This window comes from Diachasma alloeum, unplaced genomic scaffold (genome assembly GCF_001412515.2).
Source record: "Diachasma alloeum isolate Michigan unplaced genomic scaffold, Dall2.0 Dall_scaffold_00192, whole genome shotgun sequence".
Lineage (NCBI taxonomy): Eukaryota > Metazoa > Arthropoda > Insecta > Hymenoptera > Braconidae > Diachasma > Diachasma alloeum.
Window position 1 is genome coordinate 891419 of NW_021680357.1, and position 15594 is coordinate 907012.

General features: G+C 35.8%; 3 protein-coding genes across 4 annotated transcripts; all 3 read right to left on the reverse strand.

The window, feature by feature from the left end:
* Window positions 1-1013: 1013 nt before the first annotated feature.
* On the reverse strand, window positions 1014-5140 carry LOC107048449 (mevalonate kinase). 2 transcript variants are annotated; one of them, XM_015271617.2, is made up of 4 exons: window positions 4762-5140; window positions 4591-4677; window positions 2404-2931; window positions 1014-1529 (listed from the first exon to the last, which is right to left on the reverse strand). In XM_015271617.2, the coding sequence occupies exons 1-4, from the start codon at window positions 4939-4941 to the stop codon at window positions 1266-1268; spliced, it is 1059 nt and encodes a 352-aa protein (XP_015127103.1). In that variant the 5' UTR covers window positions 4942-5140; the 3' UTR covers window positions 1014-1265. The 2 variants fall into 2 exon arrangements, with proteins under 2 accessions (XP_015127103.1, XP_015127102.1); XM_015271616.2 differs by having other exon boundaries at window positions 4591-5140.
* A 2268-nt stretch (window positions 5141-7408) lies between these two features.
* On the reverse strand, window positions 7409-11702 carry LOC107048448 (probable dolichyl pyrophosphate Man9GlcNAc2 alpha-1,3-glucosyltransferase). Its single transcript, XM_015271615.1, has 2 exons — window positions 11627-11702; window positions 7409-9019 (listed from the first exon to the last, which is right to left on the reverse strand). Exon 2 carries the CDS (start codon window positions 8992-8994, stop codon window positions 7471-7473), a length of 1524 nt encoding a protein of 507 aa, XP_015127101.1. The 5' UTR covers window positions 8995-9019; window positions 11627-11702; the 3' UTR covers window positions 7409-7470.
* Window positions 11703-13339: 1637 nt separating this feature from the next.
* On the reverse strand, window positions 13340-14931 carry LOC107048419 (SAGA-associated factor 29). The gene has a single exon (XM_015271578.1). It carries the CDS (start codon window positions 14750-14752, stop codon window positions 13877-13879), a length of 876 nt encoding a protein of 291 aa, XP_015127064.1. The 5' UTR covers window positions 14753-14931; the 3' UTR covers window positions 13340-13876.
* Window positions 14932-15594: the final 663 nt, after the last annotated feature.

Here is a 15594-nt window from a genome sequence, read left to right on the forward strand (position 1 = left end):
TTACGTATCATTTGAATACGTATTTATTTTTTATTCAATACGAGCACGCATGAGGAAATTAAATAGAAGAACCTGGCGCTTTCTCTAAGATATTCTATTGAATTTTCATTGGAAATTCAATACAGTAGCGACGCGGTAAACCGGGTTAAGTCGTTTTTTACTATTGGCTAGTTTTTGACGAATATCTCGGAATCTAAAAGAGATAGAAAGATTTTTGTCATGACCTTTTTTGTAGAGCCAATAGAGCGTTATAAAAAAAGTCATGAGAAAAATTTTGCTATCTCTCTTAGATTCCGAGATATTCAGCAAAAACTGGCTAATAGTCAAAATCGACTTAACTCGGTTTACCGCTTCACTACTGAATGGAATCTCTTAGAGTTTGAGTTCTGCAAGAACTCTCGTAGTTTTATTAGAATTCTATAAAAAAAATTGTATTTAACCTTTGCGCCATTTGTTTGGAAGATTGTGATACAAAAAAAGTCAACAGATTTTATTTGTCTACCAAAATCTTTTCGCGTTAATTTTCCATTCCTTTCCACTGTATTTTTATTTATTTTTCATAATAAAACCCAAGAGAACTTGGAAAATTCATGTCCAAGAATTGTTAAAAAAACCTAGAAAAACAGAATAAGTTATTTAGAGAAATCAACATCTACAGACAATTTCCTATAAACAAATATTAACAAAAAACAAATAGAATTTTTCAATAGAATTCTAATAGAACCCCAGCCTAATTTCAAACAAAAAGCACTAGGTTTTTCCATTAAATTTTCCCATGCGTATGAAAGAGAGAGAGTGGTTGCATTGATTGTTAATACTAAACCATTCGAATTAATTTTGTAAATAACAAATCGCAGCATTTCGTCGTTCCCAATCATGCAGTATTTATCCTAGCCATAAATCTCCATTAAAACAATTACGATAATTGACGTATACTGTATAGATTTTGAATAGTCCTCATGATTACAGTAATCATGAGGATATGATAAAAAATTCATACGATAAAACCAAAGTACATATTCAACGTATAATTAGTCATTTTAATTTAATTAAATTTCATAATTTTTCGACGATCACTATTTTGTATACAAATTGAACAAAGAATTTTATAATGAGTTGACCCGTTAAATCATGTAAGTAGATAAATAAATGCCCCCACAGATCTGTATAAAAATTGATAGAGAAAATATGTACCATGTGTAAATCATTTGATAATGATTTTAACTACAGCCCTGAATGAGAATAAATAATTAAGTTACGATTTGTCACAGTGTGTGCAGCTCGACTCCAGCACCACCGAGGTTCGTTAGAGTGACGAGGTAGCCATTGGCAATGAGTTTCTTTGATATACTGGTGATTGTTTCGGTTGGTGTGTCTGGTAATAGCAGAATGTAGGCGTAACCACCGCCTCCAGCTCCAGTCAGTTTGGCAGCTAATCCGTAATTCTTAGCTTCAGCACAGATTCGGTCGAGTGATGGATGCGAGGTTTGACATGTTGCTAGTAGACCTTGATTCACCTCCATTAATGTCTGGAAATTATCGCAATTCGATTATGATGGATTTTTTGGGTTTCCCTTGGGAACGTCTGCACTGAGGAAAAATTATTTTTTCACAAATATCCATTTATTTGAGAGATTTGAAGTTATTTTTTCAATTATGTCAATTATATTGCTCCAGAAAACGGTCATGTTAGTTATGACCTTGAGGAACTCCCTCAATAATTATCAACATTGAAAAATTAATCGAAATTCTTCCCTCTAGAAAATAAGAAATTTAGGAAAATGAATAATCATTACAGGAGTTTATCCTCTAGAGCAAGATAATTATTATGATTGGAACCTAATCAGACTCGCCTGGGAATGACTCGATTGGAGAAATAATATTTTGAAAACATGAATGCTCCTCTCAACTAAATGAATATTTGGCAAAAATAATTTTGTTTCTCAGTGTGATAAACCAAAGAATTTTTGAGTTTAGAAATTTAGGTGGATGCTTTCATTTTGAGTTAAGGCCCGGGTGGATTATCTTTCGAACGTTATCTCGATTGTTTTTCCATCTTCATAATGTAAAATATATCACAATTTCCATTGGATTTTACATCACGCAGGAGATACATCAAATTATTAATTTGCAATTTCGTTCCTTTTGAGTTTATTCCCCAATATTATTCAAAAACACTTTTTGAAAATGTTCTGCTTTTTTTCAACGTTTTTTTTATTATACAATCATAATTTTTTGAGAATCCAGGGCTATGTAAAACTGAATAGCAATTGAAGATCATTTCAGATTATAAAAAAAAAAAACAAGATCACGTTCCAAAGATAATCCACCCGGGCCTCAACTCTAATTTTCTAAAACAGAGAATTCTCCTCAGGGAATTCTCCTGTTCATGCATCAACTCACCATCAACTGTTGATAGCTGCTGTGCAGCCCCTCCCCCCCATCCCCAGGAAGACTCCTGACCGTCTTGATCACCTCCAGAGCCTCTTTCGACACATTGTCAATCGCCTCAATCACTGGACCAAAAATACTGGGGTATCTCCTCTTCAAAGCCTCCAACTTGTCGACCTGGGCTTTAGTGCTCCTCTGAACCCTGGTATCCACCAGGAGAACCCTCATCTGCATGGCCCCCAGGATGGGCTCCAGCGTCTCTCCCCTCCTGAACTCGATAATGGACCCATAAGTGCAGACGGAGTTGTCGATTCCCGAGGGTGTCCCATGCATGATCTTCTCGCAGCTGAAGGCGAACCTGGAGATCTTCTCCAGTTCGTTTGCATCGAGACTCGAGAGCTCGTTCTTCTGCGCATTGGACAGATGAAGGAAACAGGTGGCAATGCAGACGGCGAAGGACGCCGAACTCCCCAGACCCGAGGAAATCGCCAGGGCTGAGTCTATGGCAATCCGGAAAGGCCTCACACTCAACCCCTCGACCTGTGATTACGAACGCAAAAATACGGTCACACGTGTGAAAGAATTAATAGAAAAACTTCTCTGAGAATTTCTACTGATTTTCTGTTGGAGGTCCATCGAAAAAGTCTTTGTTTAGTATCAATTTGTTTATAAAATAACCAACAGCTGTAGCCATTTTTCTATGTAACTTATTCTGTTGGGATTTTTTTCTATGAGATTTCTTTTTTTTATTTTTTAAAAATTTTATTAGTTTAAGCCCCGGGTGTACTATTTTTCTAGTGTTATCTGGATTTTTTAAAATCCAAAATTGTCAACTGAGTGGTATATCATGTAGAAATTCCCAAAAATTGTGATAGAAAGATGAAAAAAAATAGAAAAAATTCTGAACTTTTTCAAAGAGCGTTTTTAATTGAAATTCAGAATGAGTTGAAAAAAGTAGAAATTACTGTCATTTTCCATGGTGGATAACAAAACACTAACTTCTCATGGGAAGTGACAGCTAGATATCTCAATTTTCAAAACAGTCATCTGCCATTTTTATGTGATAAAAGTGTGATTAAAAAATTCTTCAAAATATTACAACTTTTTTCAAAGAGCCTTTTCCGTAATAAATGTCTCTGTGCAGTGTGGGAAAAGATTTATGAAGTCTTCCCCCTGCATGATATTGGGTGACAGGCCGTCATTTGTCACCGTAAATCAGATGAATTTTTCAATTTCTTGTTATTCAACTTATTCTGAATATAAATTAAGAATGCTCTTTGAAAAAATTAAGAATTTCTTCTACTTTTTTTGATTATTCATTCATAATTTTTCAAGACTTCTGCATGATGCAGGACTCAATTGACAATTTCAGATGACGAAAGATGAAAAAAAACAGCGAGATAACGTTCGAAAGATAATACACCGGGGCCTTAAAGCAGAGAACCCATATCCGGATTATTTACACTATCAGTAACATTCATGCATTTAATTTCAAGAGAATTCTTGGGCATGAATTTTCGAATTTTTTAACTTGAATTTTATTATGAGGAAAAAATAAAAATACAGTGCACTTGTAAAATATTCTCTTAAAAATTTCCCTGTCATTTTGTCTCTTAAAAAAATTAATGATGGTAATGTTATATAATCTTCTATAGAAATGGCGCAAAAAGCGAAAATTTTTTTAAATAGAATTTTTATAGAATTGAAATAGGAATTCAATAGAATTTCTTAGAGAAAACGTTAGATTTTTCTCGCCCAAAAGCAAATAGAGTACGACTATACAGCTTCTGAAAAATAACTTCAACAAAAATAACTTCAAAAAAAATATTTTCGGGAAAAAATGATTCAAACAAAATGATTTTCATTCTATCAAATACCGAAACATTCTCAATGCTCAATGGATTTACAACTTTTTTTCTCCCACAAATCAACAGAATTTGTCATCAATAATGGAATTTTTACTAATGAACATTTCAACAATTCTGAATTTATGTAACCGAATATTTTCCTCATCAATCCTAGGGACTTTTATAAGGGATGTTAACAATCCCACATTGGCTCATCCGTTTGTGCATATTGTTTCACTCAATTTTGTAGAAATTGATAATGGTTGAAATTATTTTTTCACAAGTTTTTTTTTTGAAGTTATTTTTGCAAAGTTATTTAGTCGTGACACCAAATTTTCGTACACGTCCCTACCTGTGAAATAGCTATCAACAAGTAGAAGAAAGCCTCGAGTGCCAGTTTCTGCTGCAGATTCGTGTATCCAATTTTCTCGACGTAATTCTGCACGTGAAGGTAAAAATTGTTGTGATCATCCTTGAACTTTGGACAGCTTTCATTGGAAAAATAGTTGTGAATATCACCCACTGGGATATTGACCTGCAATCGCACTTTTGGCATGGACAATCCGACAATCTGATCCTCAATCTCCTTGAACTCTAGAGTTGTTCTCAAGTCTAAACTCGCTGCAACAGCAGTCTTACCGTACACCACTGCGTGCTCACCGTATAGGACAATTTTCCCAGGTGCTGATACCCTGAATTCCATTCTGAGAGAATTATTTTACTTTATAACTGGGTATTTATTATTTTATCGCTGAGTGAACAGGAAATGGACTGAACTAGTCGAGAGTTTAACGAATAATGCTCGTGACGTGGGCTCTGCGGAGATAAGATTTTTTGTTACTCCTATGACATGGAGTATTTATAAATTTTCAGTATCACGAGAGTGTGTGGTAATAGAGAAGCTCTAAGATTGCTGTTTTTTCCACTGCTCGGGGGTCAGTGTCTTCTGCGAAAACGCGTGGATATCTTTGAGCTCTTCCTCCAATGCTGCGTTTACTAGTCTGAAAGTGGAAGGGGCAAGTCGTTTTTTCCTTGTTTTTCAGCAGATTCATTAATAATACGCATGAAGGAATCTAATAGAAAAACCTAGCTTTTTCTCGGACAAACTCTATTGAATTTCTATTGGAGCTCTACAAGAATTCAGAATACCGTCTCATTTTTTTAGAAATATTTCTTCGAAAAAAGTCAAGAGATCTTGATTTTTCTATAGTAATTATTGGGCGTTTTTTTAAACGTTTTTCTGTATTTTGCTGTATTTTATTTTTTTCATAATAAAATTCAAGAAAAAAAATTGGAAAATTCATGCGGAATAATTCTTGTAAAAAAATCCCAACAGAATAAGACGTCTATAAATGTCTATAGACGATTTTCCCATATAATTTATTCCGTTGAGATTTTCTACTCGACAATATAGAATTTCTATTCGATATTCGATTAAAAAGTTCAATTTATTTTTACGTCAAACCTTTTAAGAATTATGCAACTTCCCCATGCATTTTTAAATCAATATTTTATGATAGTTTATAAAAAATAAAATAATATTATAATTATTATATTATTAATATTATTATAATTATTTATAATAATAATAATAATAATAATTATTATTATTTTATAATATTATCAAATATCATTTGAATTATTAAAATGATATTTTATTTTATAATAAATGTTTATTTGGGGAAGTTGCATAATTTTTAATAAAATTGACGCAAAAAACAAATAAAATTCTCCTGGAATTTCAATAGAAATTCAATTGAATTTCTTGAGAAAAAGACTCATTTTTCTATTAAATTTTTTAATACGTGTATTTTCTATACCTGTGACGTTGGAGTAACGGTTTGCCCTCGAATTTATCGGACACAATGAGCACAGCGAACTTGGCACCACAGCCGTCTGACTGATCCTCTACCTCCTAGAATCACAGACAATGCCGAACGATTAATTAAAGTCTATTGGCTCCAATGAGAATCAATTAATCACCGAAAAGTCCTCTAACTTTCTATTTCGCTTTCAGTTTTGCCCACCCCTTAGGACTACGGGAGTCTAGTACATTGTAAAATTACGAATGAATCACTCGTTCATGTCAATCATTAAATTTATTGAAAAACAGCGATTAAAAAATATACATGAAGCACTACAAGAGTTGTTTTTGTTACTCAAAATATATTTACAGAGATTGAAATCAGTCACTGATTCACGTGAACCTTTCATAGAATTTTTCTTTCATTTGTCACAGTCGAAGAATTATTTACGATATATTGTTATCAATAATTTGTATTCTCATTGATAATTAAAGAATGTTTGCCATACAATTTAATTTGATCAAAAAACTATTATTTTTCTTCAACAGGATTTTTCAAAAGGAAATATTTCATAATTTTTGCCAGAAAAATTTTAAAACTTGCAATTTTCTACAATCAAAAATATTTTCTCTCAAATATTTCATAATCATTTCACGACATTCTCACTTCACGTTCATATTTACAGATTGAAATCAGTTACTGATTCACGTGAACCTTTCATAGAATTTTTCTTTCATTTGTTACAGTCGAAGAATTGTTTAGGATATATTGTTATCAATAATTTTTATTCTTATTGATAATTAAAGAATGTTTGCCACACAATTTAATTTGATTAAAAAACTATTATTTTTCTTCAACAGGAGTTTTCAAAAGGAAATATTTCATAATTTTTGCCAGAAAAATTTTAAAAATTCCAATTTTTTACAATCAAAAATATTTTCTTTCAAATATTTCATAATCATTTCACGACATTCTCACTTAACGTTCATATTTACAGATTGAAATCAGTCACTGATTCACGTGAACCTTTCACAGAATTTTTCTTTCATTCGTTACAGTCCAGGAATTCTTTACAATATATTATTATTTTTATCAATAATCAAAGAATGTTTGACATAGAATTTAGTTTCTTACATTTTCAACAACACGTGCAATAAAAATTTGGCTGAAAAACTATTGATTTTCCAAAATAAAAATGTTCAATAGAAAATATTCTATAAAAAACTCAATAAAACCTCATCTTCCCCAACTTATTGTCAAGATTTTTTCCCAAAAAATCATCAACCCGAATTTTCCATTTTTCTCTCAATTTTTTATCAAGAAAACAAATGCAGTACAAAATAGAAAATTTTGCAGAAACTCTAAATAGAATAAAATATCCAGGAAGCTGAAAAATCATTCATTTTTCCATTTTCATTTCAAATATTTCACAAGCCTCTCACGACACGCTCGCTCCACCCCCCCTCGCCGCCAAAAAACTGTTTCAAATTAAAATAAACCAGAAACAAAAAAAAATGTGCAAAACAATAAACCGACACAAGGAGTGGAAACAGATCCGGATACCTCTCCGGAGGCTCCACAAAATAACAAGCGAGCGAAAGTGCAACCGCTCCAGCAGCCGAGCAAACGGCCGCAGCCTTGACCAGCCTCCCCGCCCTCCCCCGAAAGTACCCAGAAGTCTCCATCACCTCCGGGACCATCACCACAACACCCAGACAATAAACCCCCATGGCCCCACAATAGGCGATGAACAGTCCATCCCTGATGAGCAACGGAATCATGCTGAAGCAAGAGACCCCCAAGAGCCAAAAGCAGAAAAGCGGATCTTCACGAAAATAGAGCATCACAGGGACAGCGACGAGAAGAATGGACTTCTCATGTACCTGAAACGAGAACAAAAAGAACCCCAAAGAGGTGTTGACTAACGAAAGTAGAAACCTCTCCTTACTGGGCCTGAGAAGCAGCTGCAAATTGGTGGGCAAGACGGCAGTGCTGGTGGCCGTCAGCGACATTTTAAAAAGCCGATCATTGCCGAGGGTCTTCAGTTTGACAGCGACATTGGCAGAGCACCAGAAATTGGCGACTTTGTCCTCGAAGAGGCCTCGCCCCAGGGGAAAGAGCCTGACGAGAGCGTCGAGTGCAGCGGGCCATCTGTCGAGGAACGGGGCCCAGATGACGAAGAACGTCGCCAGGACGACGAGAGCGGTCTTCACGAGGAGCTTCAGAGCGGAGAGAAGGGACTTCTCCCCGAGCCTCAGGCAGACCCCGAGGATGTAGAAGAAGAAGGGAAGGGCGTGGTAGAGCTCCATCTGCTTGTAGTTGAGGGCGAGGACGAAGAAGAGGGAGGCGAGGGCTGTGGAGTCCCTCATGATCCCGACGACGGCGAGAACGAAGAGACCGAGGGAGACGCAGTTGTACTGGAAGTGGCCGTGATCGATCAGGATTATCCCCGGGTACAGCAACGACGAGAGGATGAGGAGGTGCTGGCGCCTGAAGCCGAAGATGTTCCTCTCGGCTTTGGGGGGGACTTTACTGTCGGGAATTTCTGAGGTCCAGAAGTAGAGGATGACCGCGGGAATGTAGATCAGCGCGTCTGCTGCGAGGACTGTCAGGCGCATGAAGTGCTTGTGGTCGTCTGACTCGAAGCCCCGGGATTTTTCGAGCTCGACGAACGACGGGTCCAGGGAGTTGGCGATTGCTCCCAGGAGGAGGCTGTGGTACGCCGTCAGGGGCGGGTAGTCCAGCCCCCAGTACTGGAGGTCGTTGTCGGTTGTGTTTCGGTACCACTGGCCTAGGGGCACGTTCAGGGTTATCTCCTGCCAGTGACGCTGAGCCTCGTAATCGCCGTACATGGGGGGCTTGCCTGCGCCACTGTAAGGGTGGTAGGTGGTCGACCATCTTAGGAGTATCGCCGATGAGATTAGGAGCCCGAGGTGCGCGCACTCGGGCATTCTTGAGGTGGGGGGCTTTGGTTTACTGGAAGAAAGAGAGAAGAGAATTGCGACGACGTCGAGGTCGGGGATGCGGAGGAATCGTCGAAGGGGCACTGACGCGGTCGGTGATGTGGGTGGGAATGTGGGGGATTCTTGGGGGTGCGTGTAAGAAAGTGGGAAAAAGGCGGGTAAGGCACGGGGGAATTATCTTTCGAATGTTATCTCGATTGGTTTTATTCTGTCTTCATGATGTTAAATATATCACGATTTCCATTGGATTTTTTTTTATGATGTAAAATATATCAGAATTTCCAGTGGATTTTACATCACGCAGGAGTACCTAAAAATCATGATTTTAGAATTAAAAAAGTAGAAAAAAACTGAAGATTTAAAAGAGCGGTTTAATAAAGATTAAGAAATAAGTCTGGTAGAGAGGAAAGAGTGAATGGGTAATTCATCATGGTAACTAACGATCTGACAGCCATTAGATACATCAAATTATTCATTTGCAATTTTCTCCCTATTGGGTTTATTTCACAATATTATTCAAAAACGCTATTTTACCATTTTCAGCTTTTTTCAACGTTTTTTTGATTGTTTAATCATAATTTTTGGAAACACCAGGGCTGTGTAAAACTGAATAGCAATTGGAGAGCATTTCACATTATAAAAATGAAAAAAACAATCAAGATAGCGTTCAAAAGGTAATTTACCCGGGACTTGAATCAACTTTGGAAAAGTTAATTTTTATTTAAGGATATCCAAGTATTTTTCACAGTTTGATACAAATCACGATTTTAATCACGATTTGATACAAATCATAAATTTAATCATCAAATTTGTCGATTAAATTGCGTGAGAAAAATTAGAAAAAAATCCTGAATATTGAGTGTCATTAAAATTACATTTTGCACAGAATTATTAATTTTTAAAACATTCGCTGGTTAGAAATAAATAATTAAAATTGTTTAAACTTTCGGAAATCTGATTTTCGTAGGACTGACATCAATTCCTGGTAAAATTCCAAATATGAATAAATTTGTTACGATCCAGAACAAGTCATTTTTATGGTGGTAAATCGATTGTTTATAAATTATTTGTAGAAAATGCTCGTAATTTTCAAAAATTGTAATTTTTAAATTATTTTTAAATTATTAAATTTGAAATTCTTTACGAAATTATAGAGACGTATAGAATTGAATATAACATTAAATTCTTGTGACGAATTACGTTAAAAAGGATACTGCCAATGAGGATTTCAAGGATACAGCCGATTAGAATTTTTACATAAATTTTTATTTTCATACGAAAGATGTCTAAACGCTCCAGAGAAAAACGTAACAAATATCGCAACGCCATGCGAAATGTTTCTATACATGTGGCAGTTGGTCCTATAGGATCAAACCTATAGAAATCGTATAGAAATAATTTCTATAAACAATATCCGTATAGAAATATCCAAATATCATATACGAAAATCCTGTAGAAATTCTATACGCAATCCGCATAGAAAATTTCTATACGATTTTTTCGTACTTGTTGACATGTATGAAAAAAAATCATTGAAAAATCTAGCGAATTCGGTAGAAAATTCAATTATTATTAGTTATTAATTATCAATATATCGTTAGTAGTTTTTTTAGTAGTTGTATTGTTATTAGTTTCTGACCGATTTTATTGCAATGTTCAATAAAAATATTCTTTATACCGCCAATAGAATTATATTTTTCTATTATTATTATTATTACTATTATTATTATTATTATTATTAATCCATATATAGTCGATAAGGCTTTTTCCATATGTAAGGGAAGTTGGGGTAAAACGGACACTTTTCACTTTTTTTAAAATGTTAATGAGGGGTTGAAATGTTGATAAAATTTAGTAATTTTTTTTAAATACAAAGAACAATTATTTCCTTTTGTGACGAGCCTAAACTGAATTCAATTGATAAATTTGTTTCTGAGTTATGAATAATTTTAAAAAAGACCAAAGTGTCCATTTTACCCCATCCTCCCCTACTCATAATTATCACAGAAGTAGTCAAAATAGTCTGTGTCCAAAACATAATTAAAACAAAGTTTTATAATCTTAGGCCCAGTTGCACCAGCTGCGGGTAACGAAAACGTCAGATAGGAAAAAAAAGTAAATTTGAATGTTCGATGGATTGTTTTACCCGGCAGAGTATCTCAAATTTATCCCAAGAACAAAAAATAAAATTTAATCCCAAGGTTAAATCAGTGTTAATTCAAATGGGGCTGCAGGATAAGAAAAAATATTCTTCGGGTCAAATATTGAAAAATTATTACCCCTACGATATAATTGACCACGAGAATAAATTTTACCCTGGGGTTTATTTGGATAACAGGGCTTGGTGCAACCGGGCTTTAACCACTCATATCGGAGTGGAAAAAAGAAAACAGAACAAAAAATGAATTTTAAAATTATATTTTTCTGTACAATTTATTCTACTGAAATATTTTAAATAGGATTTCCTCGGCTCAAATTTTCCAAGTTTTTTGTTTAATTTTCTTGATGAAAAGAAAAAAATTGAATGAAAAAAAAATTGGAAAATATCTGAGTATGACTCAGTGTCCTCACCTCCAAAACTCTCCAAGTATTATGGAACAACGAAAGTATTGGTACTTACGACGTGAGAGGCCTCCAACTCTTTGATCAGTTTACTTCTAATGTATTCTTCAGTATATGGCATTCTAGAGCCTCTTTTTGTATTCCAATTGTCGTGGAATGCCCTTCAATATCTTGACACGTTTCTCAGCATTTAGCTGTATCATACGGGTCAACAGCCACCTTGGCAGATTAGATTTCTCGATCGGTGTCGGTGGTTCCTGGGAATTCAACGACAGCGCCATGTTTTCTTATCGGAAAAACTGGCGCTTCGTCACATGATTTGAATTTTTTGTCCTTAAGGGTGTCAAGTGAATTTGAAAAAATATTCAAAAAAAAATCTTTCTTTCCCTCCATCATTGGAGAAATATGTATTCATCCATCCGACGAATTTCAAACCCGCAACCGGAACTAGACATCGAGAAAATAAATGCGGAAAATCCTCTATTTCGCGTGACGAACGTCGAGATAGCATGGGGTCAAATGGGTACGGCGGGTTGAAATATCTCTCTTATTCACGCCGGTACCCCATTGTTTTTTGTCGCCATCACATTGAACACATCATTCCCCATATCTTCAAATTTTTTCAAATTTTTCTTGAGTTCCTAGGGGGTTGAAACGTTCAATTTAATCAAAACTCCATAAGAGGCCGTGTATAAGACTGATTTTGTTTATTTAATTTCTCGATATCCATGAGTTCTAAAATTTTAAAATTATCACCGATGTTCACCATCTGTCTAATACTATTAATTAAAGAAATTATAACTTTCTTGGTGAATGTCAATCTTCAAGGTCATCGCCAAATTCACTTGGCACCCTTAAATCAGGGTTTCGTGTTACATAAATATTGAACTCCAATAAGATATTCTTCAAAACCTCAGAGATATCAAGGAAAATTGTCTTATATTTCAATTGTATGAAGTTTAAATCAAATACATAATCGAAATACAAATCTGCAAACAGGGAATTGAGACTTATTTTACATAATTGCATTGCAAAGAATTGCAATTATATACCTATAGTATTACCTATAGTGGACTTTCAGTTCGGAAAAAGTGTCGCAATTATCAATGTGTGTGATTATTGTTATTACTGCCACTGTGAGATCTATTGTATGTTGTCAACAAAATGTACAAAAGAAGAAATTCATGTACTTGAGGAATAAATTATTATTATTATTATTATTATTATTAGTTAATATGAATAATAATAATAGTAATAACAGTAAAATGTAATAATTATAAAATTGAAAAATCAATTATTTGAAATAATAATAATTCTTTTCAGTAAAATTATAATAATTAATATTAGGGGAGGTTGGGGTAAAACGGACACTTTACTTTTTTAAAAATGTTAATGAGGGGTTGAAGTGTTGATAAAATTTAATAATTTTAATAATTTTTTTCAATACAAAGAACAATTCTTTCTCTTTGTGACGAGCATAAACTACTGAGCTCAATTGATAAATTTGTTTCTGAGTTAAGAATAATTAAAAAAAATTCTAGTGTCCATTTTACCCCGTCCTTCCCTATGCAATTAATGTAACGTATTGTAATGTATTATAGTATTAATGTAACGTAATTATTAAAATAATAATAATTCTTATATATGTAATTCAAAACCTCCCCTACTATGGATAATGTATGTTTTTAATTTGATCATGTAATTGGCTTCATGCTGTTGGATACGCACTAAATAAATAAAGGATAAATAAATAAATAAATGAATGAATAAATTGCCTTGAATTATCCCATTTTCTTCTACAAAATCGTTCCTGCAATCATTGCCATCATCATCATTTTTACAATAAATATTTACACATTCTGTTTTCACCAATTTCATATCTAAATTCAATCTACGATCCCCCACCTCCGCAAATTCGTTAACATCAAAATAATGAATCGAAACTGTTCCTCAAGACTTCTGAAATGATTCGAATATTCATTCTTCAAAAAGTCTGGAATGGCCCCACAAAATTCAAACTTGATTAAACTACAGGATTAATAATCTTCCAACGATTTAACTCCAAATTCTTCATTCACTCATGATTTTCAAGACTTTCTAATTATAAACCTGTTCTCAACAACTTCATATCCCAATTCAATCTATTATTCCAAATTCGTTGAAATTGAAGTAATGAATCAAAACTATTCTACACGATCTCCCCAAATAATTAAAATATTTATTCATAAAAAAGTCCCATACAGTCACCATCCTCGTCCCCCTCATCGCCATCACATTTACACAAATTATTTACACACCCCCCCAGCCCCTAACTCTTGCTCTTCTTGCCCTCCTTAATCGAAATGACGTATCTCTGGGCGACATTGAGAGGTGGTGAATACCCATCGGCATAAGTGGCATCCTCGAAGAGCACCTCATACTCCTCCGTGGCGGACGTGGGCAGTTGGTTGACAACAGCCTTGTAAAAGCAAGTAGTCTGCGGATAAAGCGCCATGACAATGGAGCCCTTGGGGAAGAGAGCGTGTGCGTCTGTCTCGGGATTGGCCCTCATGAGGGGCAGAGGGACGACTCTCCTCTTCGACAGGGTGTGCCTGTCCTTCTGCTCCTCATCGATGTCGTCAACCTCGTATTTGTTAGTCGTCGGGTTGTAGTGCACCACCTCCGCCAGAATCCAGTTCTCCTCCTCCTCGGAGCCCTTCACCAACGCCGCCACCATGTCCCCCATCTTCGCTATGTACGTGGAGTCCGCTGGAATGGCCCCGCAGAGGGGTGGGGGCTTGGCACTGGGCGTCTTTCCAATGTAGAGTGGAAGTGTGGCTGCCGTGCTCTGCAGCATCTTCATCAGCGCACCTCGGCGAATGGTCTCCTTGTTCCCCGCATTCCTCGCCTGAATCCTCCGCTCGTTTCTTATCGATCTTATCTCGTTTATCTTCGTCAGGGCGCTCCTCAACAACTCCTCCTCCTGCTGGGCGTCCTGCACCGATGCAGTGTACAGGGACTTTAATTTTTGCTGGTAGTACGGCGTCACTTTGTCGTCCGGCGCCGCCTTCTCGTGGGCCTTTGTCAGGTTGTTCAGGTTAGTCTCTGACCTCGAGCGCTCCTTCTCGATGTCCTGGAGCAGCTGGAAGATGCTCTTCAGGCGCTCCTGGATCTGCGTCGCTGCTGCGTCCGCCGTGAATGGCATTTTTTCGAGCAGTTACCTTTTTTCGATTTTTTTGGGGCAGGGTTTCGCCTGAGCGGTCAGAAGCTGATTTTCGGAGGTTGATTTTTGAATTTTTGGGTGAGGACGACACGACAATTTGATCGAACACTGGCACTGGAGGGTGTTTATGTTTTTGTTTTGATTTCGTTGAGGTTAGGGAACGCGAGGTATTGTAGTAGGAGTGGTCGTTTCTGTCGATTTTTCGAGGATCGATTTGTCGGAGTCATCGATGGTTGGAAGTATTTAAATTTGGAAGATTTCAATTTTTTTTGGGGAGTTGGCGAATCCAAACGAGTTTTTACATTTTGTGAGAGACGCACGACTTTTTCATAGTTTTGGTAATTTTTATGCAATAAACGAAATTATGAAATTGGAGATTTTTTATGGATTCAGGCATGAGAAAATTCAATAGGGTTCAATCTTTTTCGATAACTTTTTCATCAAACCAAAAAAAGTGGATGAAATCCTACGAAAATTGTATTGGAATTCTCTGGAAATTCTATTAGGATTTGGTGACCGGATTGTTTTCCCCCGGAAATTATTTCCCCGGAAAATTTTCCCCGTGGACAAAATTTCCCCGGATTTTTTTCCCCTGAATTTTGTTTTTCTGGACATGAAAAATGAATGAATGAATTTATTTCATCGTTGGAAATTAATGGAATACTAGATGTAGAAGAAATTGTCATTTTGGAGCAATTAGGTTGTTGTCTTCTTGAATATACGAACGCACATAGCCATTTTAAATAGTATATTTCGTATTAGGCCGAAAAAAACTTTTCTGGCGAATGAGGTTTGCAGCACCAGCCGAAGGCGAGGGCTGCAAT